Source organism: Megachile rotundata, chromosome 7, assembly GCF_050947335.1.
Source record: "Megachile rotundata isolate GNS110a chromosome 7, iyMegRotu1, whole genome shotgun sequence".
In the NCBI taxonomy this organism is placed as follows: Eukaryota; Metazoa; Arthropoda; class Insecta; order Hymenoptera; family Megachilidae; genus Megachile; species Megachile rotundata.
In genome coordinates, this window is record NC_134989.1 from 17690143 (window position 1) to 17702629 (window position 12487).

The 12487-nt window shown below is 37.2% G+C and overlaps 2 protein-coding genes across 8 annotated transcripts in view; one reads left to right on the forward strand and one right to left on the reverse strand.

Annotated features, from left to right (window-relative positions):
• Window positions 1-3256: 3256 nt before the first annotated feature.
• On the reverse strand, window positions 3257-6633 carry Ddx1 (ATP-dependent RNA helicase Ddx1). The gene is made up of 12 exons (XM_003708362.3): window positions 6477-6633; window positions 6306-6357; window positions 6028-6227; window positions 5750-5949; window positions 5207-5677; window positions 4963-5132; window positions 4721-4883; window positions 4463-4649; window positions 4109-4402; window positions 3825-4042; window positions 3641-3761; window positions 3257-3561 (listed from the first exon to the last, which is right to left on the reverse strand). The coding sequence occupies exons 1-12, from the start codon at window positions 6490-6492 to the stop codon at window positions 3446-3448; spliced, it is 2208 nt and encodes a 735-aa protein (XP_003708410.1). The 5' UTR covers window positions 6493-6633; the 3' UTR covers window positions 3257-3445.
• Window positions 6634-6861: 228 nt separating this feature from the next.
• The window catches only part of chm (lysine acetyltransferase chameau), a 29082-nt gene continuing 23456 nt past the window's right edge, over window positions 6862-12487 (forward strand). The window contains exons 1-10 of one of the 7 annotated variants that reach the window (XM_076533439.1): window positions 6864-7047; window positions 7139-7604; window positions 7693-7908; window positions 7973-8236; window positions 8317-8496; window positions 9172-9183; window positions 9253-9541; window positions 9613-9907; window positions 10015-10259; window positions 10326-10512. In XM_076533439.1, the coding sequence (XP_076389554.1) occupies window positions 7030-7047; window positions 7139-7604; window positions 7693-7908; window positions 7973-8236; window positions 8317-8496; window positions 9172-9183; window positions 9253-9541; window positions 9613-9907; window positions 10015-10259; window positions 10326-10512 (2172 nt within the window). In that variant the 5' untranslated portion in view covers window positions 6864-7029. Of the gene's footprint in view, window positions 7048-7138; window positions 7605-7692; window positions 7909-7972; window positions 8237-8316; window positions 8497-9171; window positions 9542-9612; window positions 9908-10014; window positions 10260-10325; window positions 10513-12487 lie in introns of all 7 variants that reach the window. The other 6 variants (XM_012297411.2, XM_012297410.2, XM_012297413.2 and 3 more) reach the window with 6 other exon arrangements.

The following is a 12487-nucleotide window of genomic DNA, read 5'->3' on the forward strand; positions in this document are numbered from 1 at the left end:
ACCAAAGGGAAACGCGTCGTTGATCAATTTTACAGGAAATTGTCGTTTACGAGACATCTTTTCGCTGTGCGACATCCTCGATGGTAAAACAGTCTGTTTCTCTCGAAAGACACAAACGCGTTGCGTTCGTGATTAACGAGCCTTTAATTGAACGATCGCGTAAACGTGTACGATCCTACCGAAGATAAAATGTAAAAGAAACATAGTATCAGGTTGTTGCGTGTCAAATGAGTCTGACACGATTTCGCGACAGAAAATCATCGTAAAATACCACTTGTGCAACATCAATTTAAAGCTTAACGGTCGAAGTGAATAACTGTATACACGCCTCATTAATATTCTCGATACAAAACGGTTAATTGTCTATTGTAGCGAATCATGGATCAAAGTGAAATTTTTGTACTGCCCCTTGACAGGTTTTAATTAGAATGTTCTGCACTGAAAGCTAATTCTAATTAATACGATATTTTGTGGATAAATCAGCCATTTCATCTGCAACAATCTAATATATCCATCTCATGATGCACCGAATTACTTTTACGAGCCTTTTCGAGTTTACGAATAGGTAACGGAAAAAAGAATTATCTTCTATCTGATAACATCTACAACCGTTGTGTATCATGGTTCCCGATTGTGGATCGTGCCTTTCTATAACTTGTCAACAAACCACGTTTTGTTCGTTCCTCGCGATTGATTAAAACACTCAAGAAAATCAGGATTACTTCAACTCATAGAGAAACTAAAAATTGTAGCAAATAGCGAGAGTGATCTTACGTTGACGAAACGCCTGATTCACGATAATTTCTTATTTGGTTCCATCGAACGACTGCCTCAATGTAAGACCACTTACTTTTCCTGTCGAATTAGATGAAATACGATAGAACAAGAGAAAGAAGCTACTTGTGCCTCGAGCGCCTCAAACTGTCCTATTCTTTAAGTACATAAAAATAGAGGGAAAAAAGAGGAGCTAAATATGGGCTCTTGCCACACGTATTCTATTCGAAGTAATTTCTATGTAAATATACATATGTGTGCGGTGATCGATCGTTGATCCATGATTATCCCGAATCGAACGTTTCTTTTTTCTAGTCTTCGGATCTTGTTCGCTAGGATCGAGAAGAAACTTCCGAGAACGAGAGAAGCTGATGCACAGGCCTGTCTAAATCAGCTGGTAAATCAATAACCGTGGATACGAATCTGTAAATTTAGCAATTCGGGGACGTGGCAAATTTTTAAGTTCCGAAAACTGAGGATCAGAGGAAAGCTATAAAATGAATGGGACGATTCGTGAGGGAGCCCTGTGCTGGACAGGTTGTCAGAACGGAAACGATGACGAACGTTCGTTGCATGATAATTTCCAGGTTTGGAAATCGACGAATGTATTTTAATAGCGAAGAAGTTGATTGATCCTAGCGACGAAAAGAAGAACGACGAGAGGATCACTTGATTGTTCGTGAATATGTATCCACGCGATAGAGAAAATGAAATTAAAAAGTGAGAGAGAAAGAAAGAGTTAGCGGAGCTCGTCGATAAGTAATGTCCCTCCAGATCCATCGTCATTACCCCTCTCTCTATACATCCGTGTTTTTCTCCCTTAATTCTTAAAAGAATTCGTTGTTGCGTGTCTTTCTTGTTAGAAGTAACGTTTAGCCGAAGACTTAAACAGACGTAAAAATGATAAGGAATCGTTGAACAATTGTAACATTCGATATTGCGCTGATTATACAAGCGAATGCGTGAAACAAATAAAAATGAAACTATACACGATGTAAATGAATAAATAAGAAAAGAAGAAAAATTCGTTAGGAAAATTGAAAATTGAATGTTGTCCACCCCATGATTTATCGAATGATCCCGCGTGTTTTTACGCGAGAGATTCTTTTCTTTTTTTAAGCATTCATGATTAAACTGCACAATTTAAGACGAAACAAACAAACACGAACACGCGTACATATACATACATATACACACATTATTGCGTACAATGCAATCAAACGAAAAAAAAAAAATTAATGGTTACTATATGAAATACGCGAAGGGGTATTGATCACCTGGGTCGTTTAGTTGTCCAAGCTATTTAAGTAAAAATCGTGGGGTGGACGTGTAGTATATACGATAAACTGATATACATGTAAGTACGTAAATAAATATATACGTTATACAGGTTGACTCAAAAGAAGATATACGCCATGAAAATTGTAAAAACTATCGCGAAAGAGGGAATCGATAAGTTCTTTACCGTTCTGTAATAGGAACTTTCGTTCACGAGGTAAACGATCTAACATTAGATGCTCCACTTCCGGGGTGTTCTGTTTAAATTTTAAGACTTCGCAACTGTTCGCGTGGTAAAGGCTTTTCCGATTTCTGTCCTCGTAAATAATTTTCAATTTCCACGATGTGTATCTTTTTTAAAAGACACTCTGTATATATTATATGAATATAATTCACCGAGTTAACGCGATGGAGTGAAATTTTCTGAGCGTGTGTGAACGAGCGTGCCGTTGAGAAAGAGAGAATGATACGAGCGACTGTAAATGTGTTTTTAGATTACAAGAAACAGAAAAAGATATTTCATTCTCATTCTGTGATGATTGTCCGAAGGAAATGTTTTCATGAATCTATGCTGATTAATCAATTAAATTAGCGTGTAAATGATTCGACTGTACGTTGTATCAACTGCGTCAATGAAATGAAAAACAACTTGAAAGCATGGGAATAAAATTCATTCATAAACGCGTGAATCAATCGTGCACACTGTTTGATAGGGAGATCGAAAGAGAACACATGTATGCTGTACCCGAATACAAAAAAGCAAACAGTATGATTTGTATACTGTGTAACTTTAGTCGTTTACCATTGATTTCGAGAAATGTGTATAAAATTATTATGTGTAATTAAACAGAAGTCATTTAGTAAATTCTAAGAGTACGATGATATATGATTATACTATTCGAACAAAAAAATAACTAAAATCGTACGTGTGACCCTCGTGCACACGTATTACATGAATCACAAAGAATATTGCGAAGGTTAACAAAAACCAAACACTGCAAAGTCACTGTATTATACATTTGTGTAACTAAAATAGCGATGGTACAATTATGAAAATTATAAAGAATACAATAAACACTTACCGTATGTCTTATATACACATATAAAATTGTATTACGCGAATTAATTTGTTTTAACTTTTTTTTTTTCTTAAATGAGTCAACCAAAAACATTTCAGTATGAATTAATTTGTAAAAAATACTCCTTTTTACGTGTGAATCGAAACTTTATATTAGTTGTAACAAATTCATATATTACATTCGAAGATTATAATACACCGTATTCGTGGATGTAAAGTAATTAGAACACTATAAGTAACATACTAAAATTCCATACTTGAAAATTAAATAATTTGCATAATATTATAGCAGATACGTGTCAATTTGAAAGGATTTTAGTTCACTTTAGCCATGTGCCTTTTTAAATATAATAGTTGTGCTTTTGATTCTAAAGCAGATAATCCAGCTACGTAAGGTGACATTTGTTCAACATGATTTTTATAATTTGAACCTGAAAATTAATAAGTATTAATATATATAGTCTGCTCGAACATGATAGGTAATTCGTTAAGTATTCTTTTCCTGCGTACCCATATTTGTTTTTCTTTCACCGTACACAACTTTCCCGTCAAAATCATTCATCGGAACTTTCATATCCGATTCAACTTGTTGGATTGTGATATTTAGATGATCCTCAATTTCAGCTAAATACTATTGCAAAGAAATTCAACCTTTAGTTATAAAGCAGTAAAGGGAAACCATATTGAAACTTACATTTGGTTCATTGTACCATATACAACAACCACCTCTGTCGGTGAGATTGGTGTTGTGGCAGTTTCTTCCGCGAGAAGGACACCACTCACCGTGGTACCATACTTTCTCTGGTACTTTGCTGACTAATGAAATAGCCAAACCCATTCGTTCGGCTCTACCAACTCTTCCTATACGATGTACGTAATTCGATTTTTCATCGGGTAAAGTTATATTAATCACTAGAAAAAAGTTGCAAGATTAATTGGATAAAATCACGTACATAAATATTAGTTTAAAATACATACTGAAAGGTAATCCTGAAATATCTAGACCTCTAGCTGCAACGTCGGTACAGATCAAGAATTTGACTTCTTGTCTTTTAAACTTCTCCAAATTAGATTTACGTTCAGGAGGTTTTCTATCTCCGTGTAAGCATACGCAGGAAAATTGATTTCCGCCAACTTGTTTCAAATAACGTTCTAAATTATCACAGTCCAACTTGGTTCTACAAAAAATAATAGCTCTATCCATGTTGTGTTCTTTGATGGCACGTATACAGTATTCCCCTTTTAGTATTTTCACAGCCTCTGATAGCGTCTCTACAAAATTTTTAATTATATAATACTTTGCAGAACTATGTGTATTGACTTGAAACTTACCAGGATCATTGCTTCCAGGTCTTACATTATCTCGTTGATGTATAGTATCCGTTTCTATGTGTCTTCGTAAATTATACCAAGATTTATCTTTCTGCGGATCTACCATTACAACAACATGATGCACAGTTTCTGGTACAGCATCTTCACCTTTTAAGTCTACCCATGTTGGAAAATGCATCAAACGATCCTATACAAAGACTTGCTATATGCTTTTCTATACAATATACAAGAATATAAATTGTTGTTACAGATACTTACTGCCATCTTTTTGACTTCGAACGAATGCAACGTTGCCGAACACACGATCATTTGTAATCGTTTTCCATCAGACGTAATTTTTGGTATTTGTTTATGTAAACGGTCGATCAGTTCGGTATACCCTTGTTTCAGTAAACCGTCAGCTTCATCCAAAATAAAGAATCTGAAAATATTGTATGAAGATATTGTACTAGAACTACAATTACTTACATGAAATCAGAATGCAACAAGTTTTATAATACCTGCAATGTGTTAAGGATAAGTAGCCTCCCTGTATTAGATCTTCTAAGCGTCCAGGTGTTCCAACCACTATGTCCACACCAGAATTTAGTACAGAAATCTGTTCTTTTACACTAACTCCTCCAATAACTAATAACTCTTTAATGGTAGGATCTGATAGGTGTTTTTTGAACTAAATAAGAACATAATTTAGTCATAATTTTTAAAGTGAACTGCTAGAATGAGTTATAATTATTAATAACTTACTTTCTGAATTTGATTGTATGTTTGTTCAGCAAGTTCTCGCGATGGTTCTATGATTATAGCTTGGGGAGCATTACATTTTGGTTTGCTATCTTCTTTGCTTTGAGACTGGCTACTATTTACAGAATTCTCCCTTACGCATTCTTTAGGGGCAGAAGCAACAGGTATGTAGTCATTTGGAGGTGGGTATTTAAATGGTTGTGCTCCAAAATTGAAGGACATTTCAGCATTTTTTAGCACAACAGCTGGGAAATAGATTTGTGACTTTTGTTGAGCATTCAAAGTGAATGCTGCACCAAGATCTACACCATTCTTTGAAAATTTGATTTCACCCTTAGATAAATCCAAATAACATCCAATTACATCATGCATTCCAAAAGCTTCTCCATAATTGTCAAACTGTTTTGCATTTGACTTTTTACCAGTACCACCAAAACCAAACCCAAATTTATCTGTTCCCAAATCCAATGAAGCCTGTTAAACATGATTAATACAATTTTCCACTAGATTATTTAAAAATTATTAGTAGAAATTTAAGATAGTTACTTGAGCCGTAGACCAGCCTACACGGCATAAACCTTCATCGGTTACTGTAGCCTCAAAGAAAAATTTTTCTTTCCCTTGTACACCTCTGTTGGCTCTACAACCGTGCCATTCTTTCTGCTCACGACTTTGGCATCTTAAACCATCTGGAGTAACAGCTAAAGCTCTGCCTCTATCAAATAAACTCAGTGCCCAATGCGTAGCTGTAAATCATTACAGTAATTGTACATTTAAGTATACAAAATATTATTCATTTATGCACATATAAACAAATGGTATACAATGCTGATGTCCTGCAGAACCAGACGTTTTACTGCTAGATGTTTTGCCAGTTTCTATATCTTTTAGAGTTTCCCATACAATTTGGATAACTGGCAAACAGAAAGCACCAGTTTTTCCACTACCAGTCTCTGCAGCCATCAATACATCTCCACCACCCAAAATTAGTGGAATAGCTTCAGCTTGGACATCGGTTGGTAATCTATAACAAGATATGCAAATAACATCTTGTTTATGATATTTCCTTTATATTTGTGTAATACAACTTTATACAACTTACGTCCACTCCATTTCATCAACTGCCTTTGCAATTTCAGGCAAAACGCCCATTTCTAACACAAAATATAATTAATGTACAAAACGTTTTGACAACCTTACTAATAGTATCTTTAATCATATTTCTATTTATACGATTGTTGTACCCAAAATTGAGCTAATAAATAGTACTTACCCTCAAATGCCGTCATAGTTACAATTTAATTAATATTCTTTCTATAATAACTATGTAAAGACAAAAGCTAGAATCGTTCGCCGGCTTTTGCTCTCAGTACGAATTACATCTGCACAATCTGCACCATCTGATGCAAGTGTCACCTATAGTCTATGTAGTATGAACTACGTTAAACGTAATATAGATAATATACCTTTACGTTAAGGAAAAGAGAGGAATTTACGCTTCGATATAATAGATATATTTAGTCACGTCTTGTTTTTAACATTTTAATTTTTATCGTTTCATTGGAAATTATACCATATTCTTTTCGAACTTGTCCTAAAATCTTACTACACATGCGCAGCATGTTACTATTCTACAGTATTTATGTATATATATATATATTGTATAGTTGTTGTAAGTGAGAAGTATGTAAAATGAAGCTTTTTTTGCCTTAATTAAGTTTATTTATAAATAACTTCTTCGTACATGACTTGGAAGAGTACAAAAAGTACTGTAGAAATGAGGTTAAACAGTATTCATTGCCCACTGAAAAGATAGCACAATAGAAATGACCCCAAAAAGGAAGGTATGTATAGGTTATATGTTCATTATAAATCATTTAGCTTATAAACAAGTAGATATGAATGAATGAGTGTAATACAATGCTTAATTGACAGACTACCAGCTCAGAATCTACTTCAACCACCAGTTCTGGTTCTTCGTCAAGTAGTTCATCAAGTTCAGGCAGTGAATCTAGTTCATCCGATTCAGAAAATTCCAGTAGTTCTGCCAACAGCCAAAAAGCATCCGATGCAGAGAGGACAAAGAAGAAGACATCCTTCTCAGTTAATCGACATGGCAAATCTAAATCCGATGCAGCTTCTATACCGTCTACAGAAAATAAAAACAAAGAGAGGGTACCACCAAAGAATAGACCCGTGGTATATTCCTCAGAGTCTGAAGGATCACCAAGCAAAGTAAAGTCTGCTAAACGAAAACCACCAGCTAAACCTAAAGCAACTGCCACGGTAGCACCTGTTGTTAAACAACAAAGGCCTCCTGTGAAAACTGTAGCTAGTGCTGGCCAACAGAAAAATGTACCTAATACAAAACCAGTTGGTAACAAGCCAAACAAACCTTCTAGTAAGAATATGTTTATTTAAAATTCTTTCATTCTATATAATATCAGTTTTTCTTATATTTATACTTATAATATATTTTTGGATAATAGCCTCCAACAATGCTAATGGGAAAGCTGTTGACAAATCCGCAAAAACAACATCAGAACCTGTACAAAAGAAGTTAAAAAAGAAAAGTATATTTAGTCCTGAAAATAGTAGTGAAAGCGATAGTGGTGTTCCATCTAAAGTTAACACAGCAAAACCAGCAAATAACTCAGCAAAATATGCAAAAACTCAGCAACCCAAACCAAAACCAAATAGAGCTAGTACGTATCTGTTATATATTTAAAATAATTTTTAATTATTGAAACTAATGATGTTCTGATTTAGGTTTAATAACGAAAACGGCCCAAGCGCGTAAATCAGATAGTTCTGCAAGTTCAAAGAGCTGTTCCGGTGGATCAGGATCCTCTGCCTCGACAGACAGTAGCACAGATTCCGAATCATCCGAGAGCGTAGCTAGCCCGCAACCTACAACGAAAAAGAAAGAACCCCAGCCAAGTACAGCAATAAACGTTTCCTCGAATATTCCACCGAAACGGCCTTCCGCAACAGTTGCACCTGTTAAACCACAAAAATGTACAAAACGACAAAGTAATTCTATCAAGTGTTTTAACTTCGGTTACAACTTATGGAATTTCAAAATCATTTTTGAATCATTCATTTTAATTCAGGTACAGTGAAAAGCGAAGATGAAGCCGACGCATCTGCCAGTGAAAAAGAAATGGACGAGCATGGAGAAACGAGCACGACGAAAACATTGAATAAAGGCAAGCGGAAATTACAAACACGAAAAGGAAGCAAATTAATTCAGCTTCAAGCGAAGGCAGCCAGTGACTCGGAATCCGATACAGGTACGAATCTACTATAGTAATAAGTACATCATAGAATGCTACATTTTACTACTAATCCCTCTAATATTACTGCAATTCCTCTCCCGTCCTTTGTATTAAGTTTCTGTTTGAAGTGTGTGTAGTTTGTAAAAGATTTGCATTTAACATTTTGATCAGCAGTCGAGTTTTATGTTTGTATAAAAGTATGATTTTATATTTGTCTGAGTCTTCTCTTTTTATATTTTATTTCGTATTATGTTATGCGAGAAGTTAGACTGACCAGTTAAGTTCTGTTTTCTTTCGATAAGTTTGATCCCTCCTGTCGACCTTTACAATTACAATTTCTCGTTCAGTCCCGATCCATAGATATAAAATTGTGTCAATGTAGTACCACCGTTTTCTGGTAGCAAACGTGTCATTAGCTCGTTAATTGATCAGATAAAAGTCGAAGTAGCATGAATGTTTGAAACGAGGCGGGTAGAGAATTTCCTTTAGGCGGTGGATTTAGGACTCTATGCTGCCTCCTTAACACAAAAAAGCAGTATTTGCGGTTCTGGATGGATGGATTGGACATATGTATATGGCCCGTAGGAATCCACTGGTCGATGGGACAAACGTATTTCGTATACAAAAAAAAACAAAGCATGTCCAAGGTGTCCTAAGATGCAGATACAGTCTTTTTGCTTACGGCGGCAGTATGGTTCTCAGGTACGGAAACGGTAGCGTGTAAACGTATCCTGCAAATTCCGCTGATCCGGTGTGATTTATCGAGAGTAGCTGAAAGCAAGAGGAGTACGAGCAAATCACCGGTTAAACGTGCTGGGCCTAGTACCGCTGCCAGACACTCGTCCGGACCAAATAGAGTAGCACAAAACAGTGGTACTTCGAGTACCACTACCGGAAGATCTGGACAAGGAAATTATGGTCGTTCGCGTGCGACCAAGGAAAGAGAATGCCCTCTAGCACCAACTTGCGATTCTAGGGGTCATCTCTCTGGAAAACTTGACTCGCACTTCACCTTGGAGGCATGCCCTTTATATCACAATACCACGCCGCAAGCTTGCGTGTAAGTAACCGCTTTACTTTACGATAGTAGTTATGTTCTTCAGGAACGTTCAAACATTTCTGGCTTTACAGAGAGTTTTATAAAGAAAGGAAGAAACGAGAAGAGGAAAGGAAAAAAGCGATATCATGTTTAGCCAAAAAGTCTCCGAAAGGAATGCATCAAACAACGGAACAAAGAAACTATCAGCTGAAAATGAGAGAAATGAGGAATAAGTGGAAAGGAGGCACTGGCGATGGAAACGAAAGCGATAGTAGTAGCGAAGTTCAAGGAAACGAGAAAGATCGTCAACCTCGTTTAACGAATTTAACTCCGGAATACGACTTAAAATTGTTTATGGAAGCACAAGCGATAGCCAGTGAAAAGATTGTAAGTTTCAATATATGGCCCGTTAACCATACGTTATAGAATGTTCCATACAGCGAGGCTGGACTACACTCGATATTACGTCAATTACATAACGTTGTTTCCTATAGGAAAAGGAGTTAAAGGAATTGGACTACGACGGCGAAGGTAGAAACAGCGGCGGAACACGAGTTATCGAAATGGGAAAATGGGAAATGGAAGTGTGGTACCAGAGTCCGTATCCTGAAGAATTCAGTCGCGCTCCGAAACTTTATCTATGCGAATACTGCTTACGATATGCAAAAAGTCGTCAGGTTTTAAGGCGACACCGAGAGAAATGTTTGTGGAGACATCCTCCTGGGCACGAAGTATACAGGTTGGTAAGCGAGTGTGAAATTTTATAGCGATTAAATTATAAACGAATACGTTTTTGTTCGGACAGGAAGGACAAGATAGGCGTATGGGAAGTGGACGGAAAACGTTACAAGCAATACTGTCAGAATCTGTGTTTGTTAGCGAAGTTCTTCTTGGACCACAAAACGTTGTATTACGACGTCGAGCCTTTCCTTTTTTACGTGATGACAATCGGCGATTCCGAAGGTTGCCATACCGTCGGTTACTTCAGCAAGGTAAGTCTTTTGTTATACACAATTCAATTCGGTTACCGTTGTAAAAATTAATAACTAGCACCTTCGACTTTGCTTTGATTTATTGACAATAAAAATAACGATATCTTTCGACGGGTATTTCAATTAACGTTTGCGCAACATGCGTTAAATCATAAAGCAAAGACGGGGAGAACGTTGCAATCTGTTTATTGTAAATGTTGGAACAATATTTTTGTACATTATTTATCGCTAAGACATTGTTTTCTCGCATATCGGTGATACTAAACGGAAAGTTTAAATGACCAATGCTGTAACGAGACTAACGCGAATTTATCGGATGCTATTAAAAAATAGTATCCAAATCGGGTAGGAGAGAGGAAAGTTCTTCGACGATTTATTATTGGCACGGATCTCGTCGCGACAAGTTAGCAAGAGAAATATTAATTCTAAGCACGTGCTGGTACGTGCGCGACTGTTCGTGGACGACGATGTCTGTGAGTACCTGTGTCGGTTAGCACTTGCGTAAACGGTGTCTATATAGTAGGCGTTTCTACGACCTTTGCAGTTAATATGAAAATCCTTTAAACCCTCAAAGACTGCCGTATCGTTTCATTTTTATCCACTTTTTTCATTCGCGATTCATGGAAGCTTACGTGTCCACATTTTCTATGAAAAAAGATTCATTTTTCTATTTCGCACTGCAGTTATCTCTTTATTCATCGAAAAAGAAAAACTAGACAAGTTGTGAAGTTATTAGAAATTGTAGGGGCTTTCTAGACCTGAAAGTCTACTGATTTAGAAATTTACAATTCCTGTTGTCTCGTTAGTTTCTCAGCCGTAAAGCATCTGTTAGGATAAAATACGTTGCCGGAGTAATCGAGTAATAAATAATTTTTTGTTCTTGATAGACTGTGAAGTGTTTAGAATAAAGATGATCTCTCGGTCGAAGAGAAAAATCCGTGTTGGATTTATATTCTATTGAATCTGGTCGGTTTTGTTGTTTTGTGGTTTACTAGGCCCGTAATGGCATCCGCGTAACGCGTAGGGATTACGCGAGCAAGGGTGTGTATTGCCGAGGAGGGTGTCTCGTATCTGTGACCCCTCTTCACCCGACCACTCCTGGCCCGGTCTGGGCCAGGTCGTCGGCGGATGTGCGGGGAGCACTACGCACGCCTATTTACTGCGGAACAGCATCGCCGGAGTCGAAATCTTTACCGACGTTCAACGACCTCTGACCCTGGCAAGACGTGCCTCCCTTCCCTTTCCCAGTTAGGGGAGGACGACGAAAATTTCCTCCAGCCTCGAGCAAACGTTTACCTCTGCTTTCTTTTGTCCTTCTCGTTGCTCCGCGAGGTCCTTGCTCGAGGAAATACTCTTATCCTTTTAAGGATCTCCTTGAATCCGGTGGTTCAATAACCATTCGTCTCTTCGGCTCTCTGCGAAGTCGTTCATGATGCATGGCACAAACTATCGATCGAATTTTCCGGCTGCAGCAGACTCGTCGATGCTACCTAGTAGTTCATTCATGATCAAAGTCCCGTCCACTTTTATTTCCTTTTACTCGTCGACTACATTTTCATAACAGAGCACGAGTTCATAATTAGGTTTTGAATACACTGTTTAGCGTTATAACTCGTGGCGATATAATGTATGGAAGTAAACGCGTTAAAAGTACAATGCGTTGAATGCAACGTGTAGCGATACAATGCGTGACAGTAAATGCTCGGAAGTGCAACTCGCGACAGTAGGCTTAATAACGCAACACATGGTAATGTAACGCGTAGCAATATAACTTTACAATACTGGGAGAGCGCCATTGACGCGCATGAAAGTCCACGTCCGAAGGTGACAATGCAACAAAAGCCGGCTATATTCGGAAACTCGAAGAAAACGGTGTACGCGAAAATATTGCGAAACAAATGGTCCTACAATACCGGCCGACCTACGATTCTAATTTCTCTGTCACGCGTCAACAGTACATGGTCGGCCATCGGCG

Coding starts and splice junctions, on each gene's coding strand:
- Ddx1 (XM_003708362.3), bottom strand. Junction 5,950..6,027: donor TTCTGCAGGACATCAGCATT/GTATACCATTTG, acceptor AATGATTTACAG/CTACGCATTGGGCACTGAGT. Junction 5,678..5,749: donor TAGGCTGGTCTACGGCTCAA/GTAACTATCTTA, acceptor CATGTTTAACAG/GCTTCATTGGATTTGGGAAC.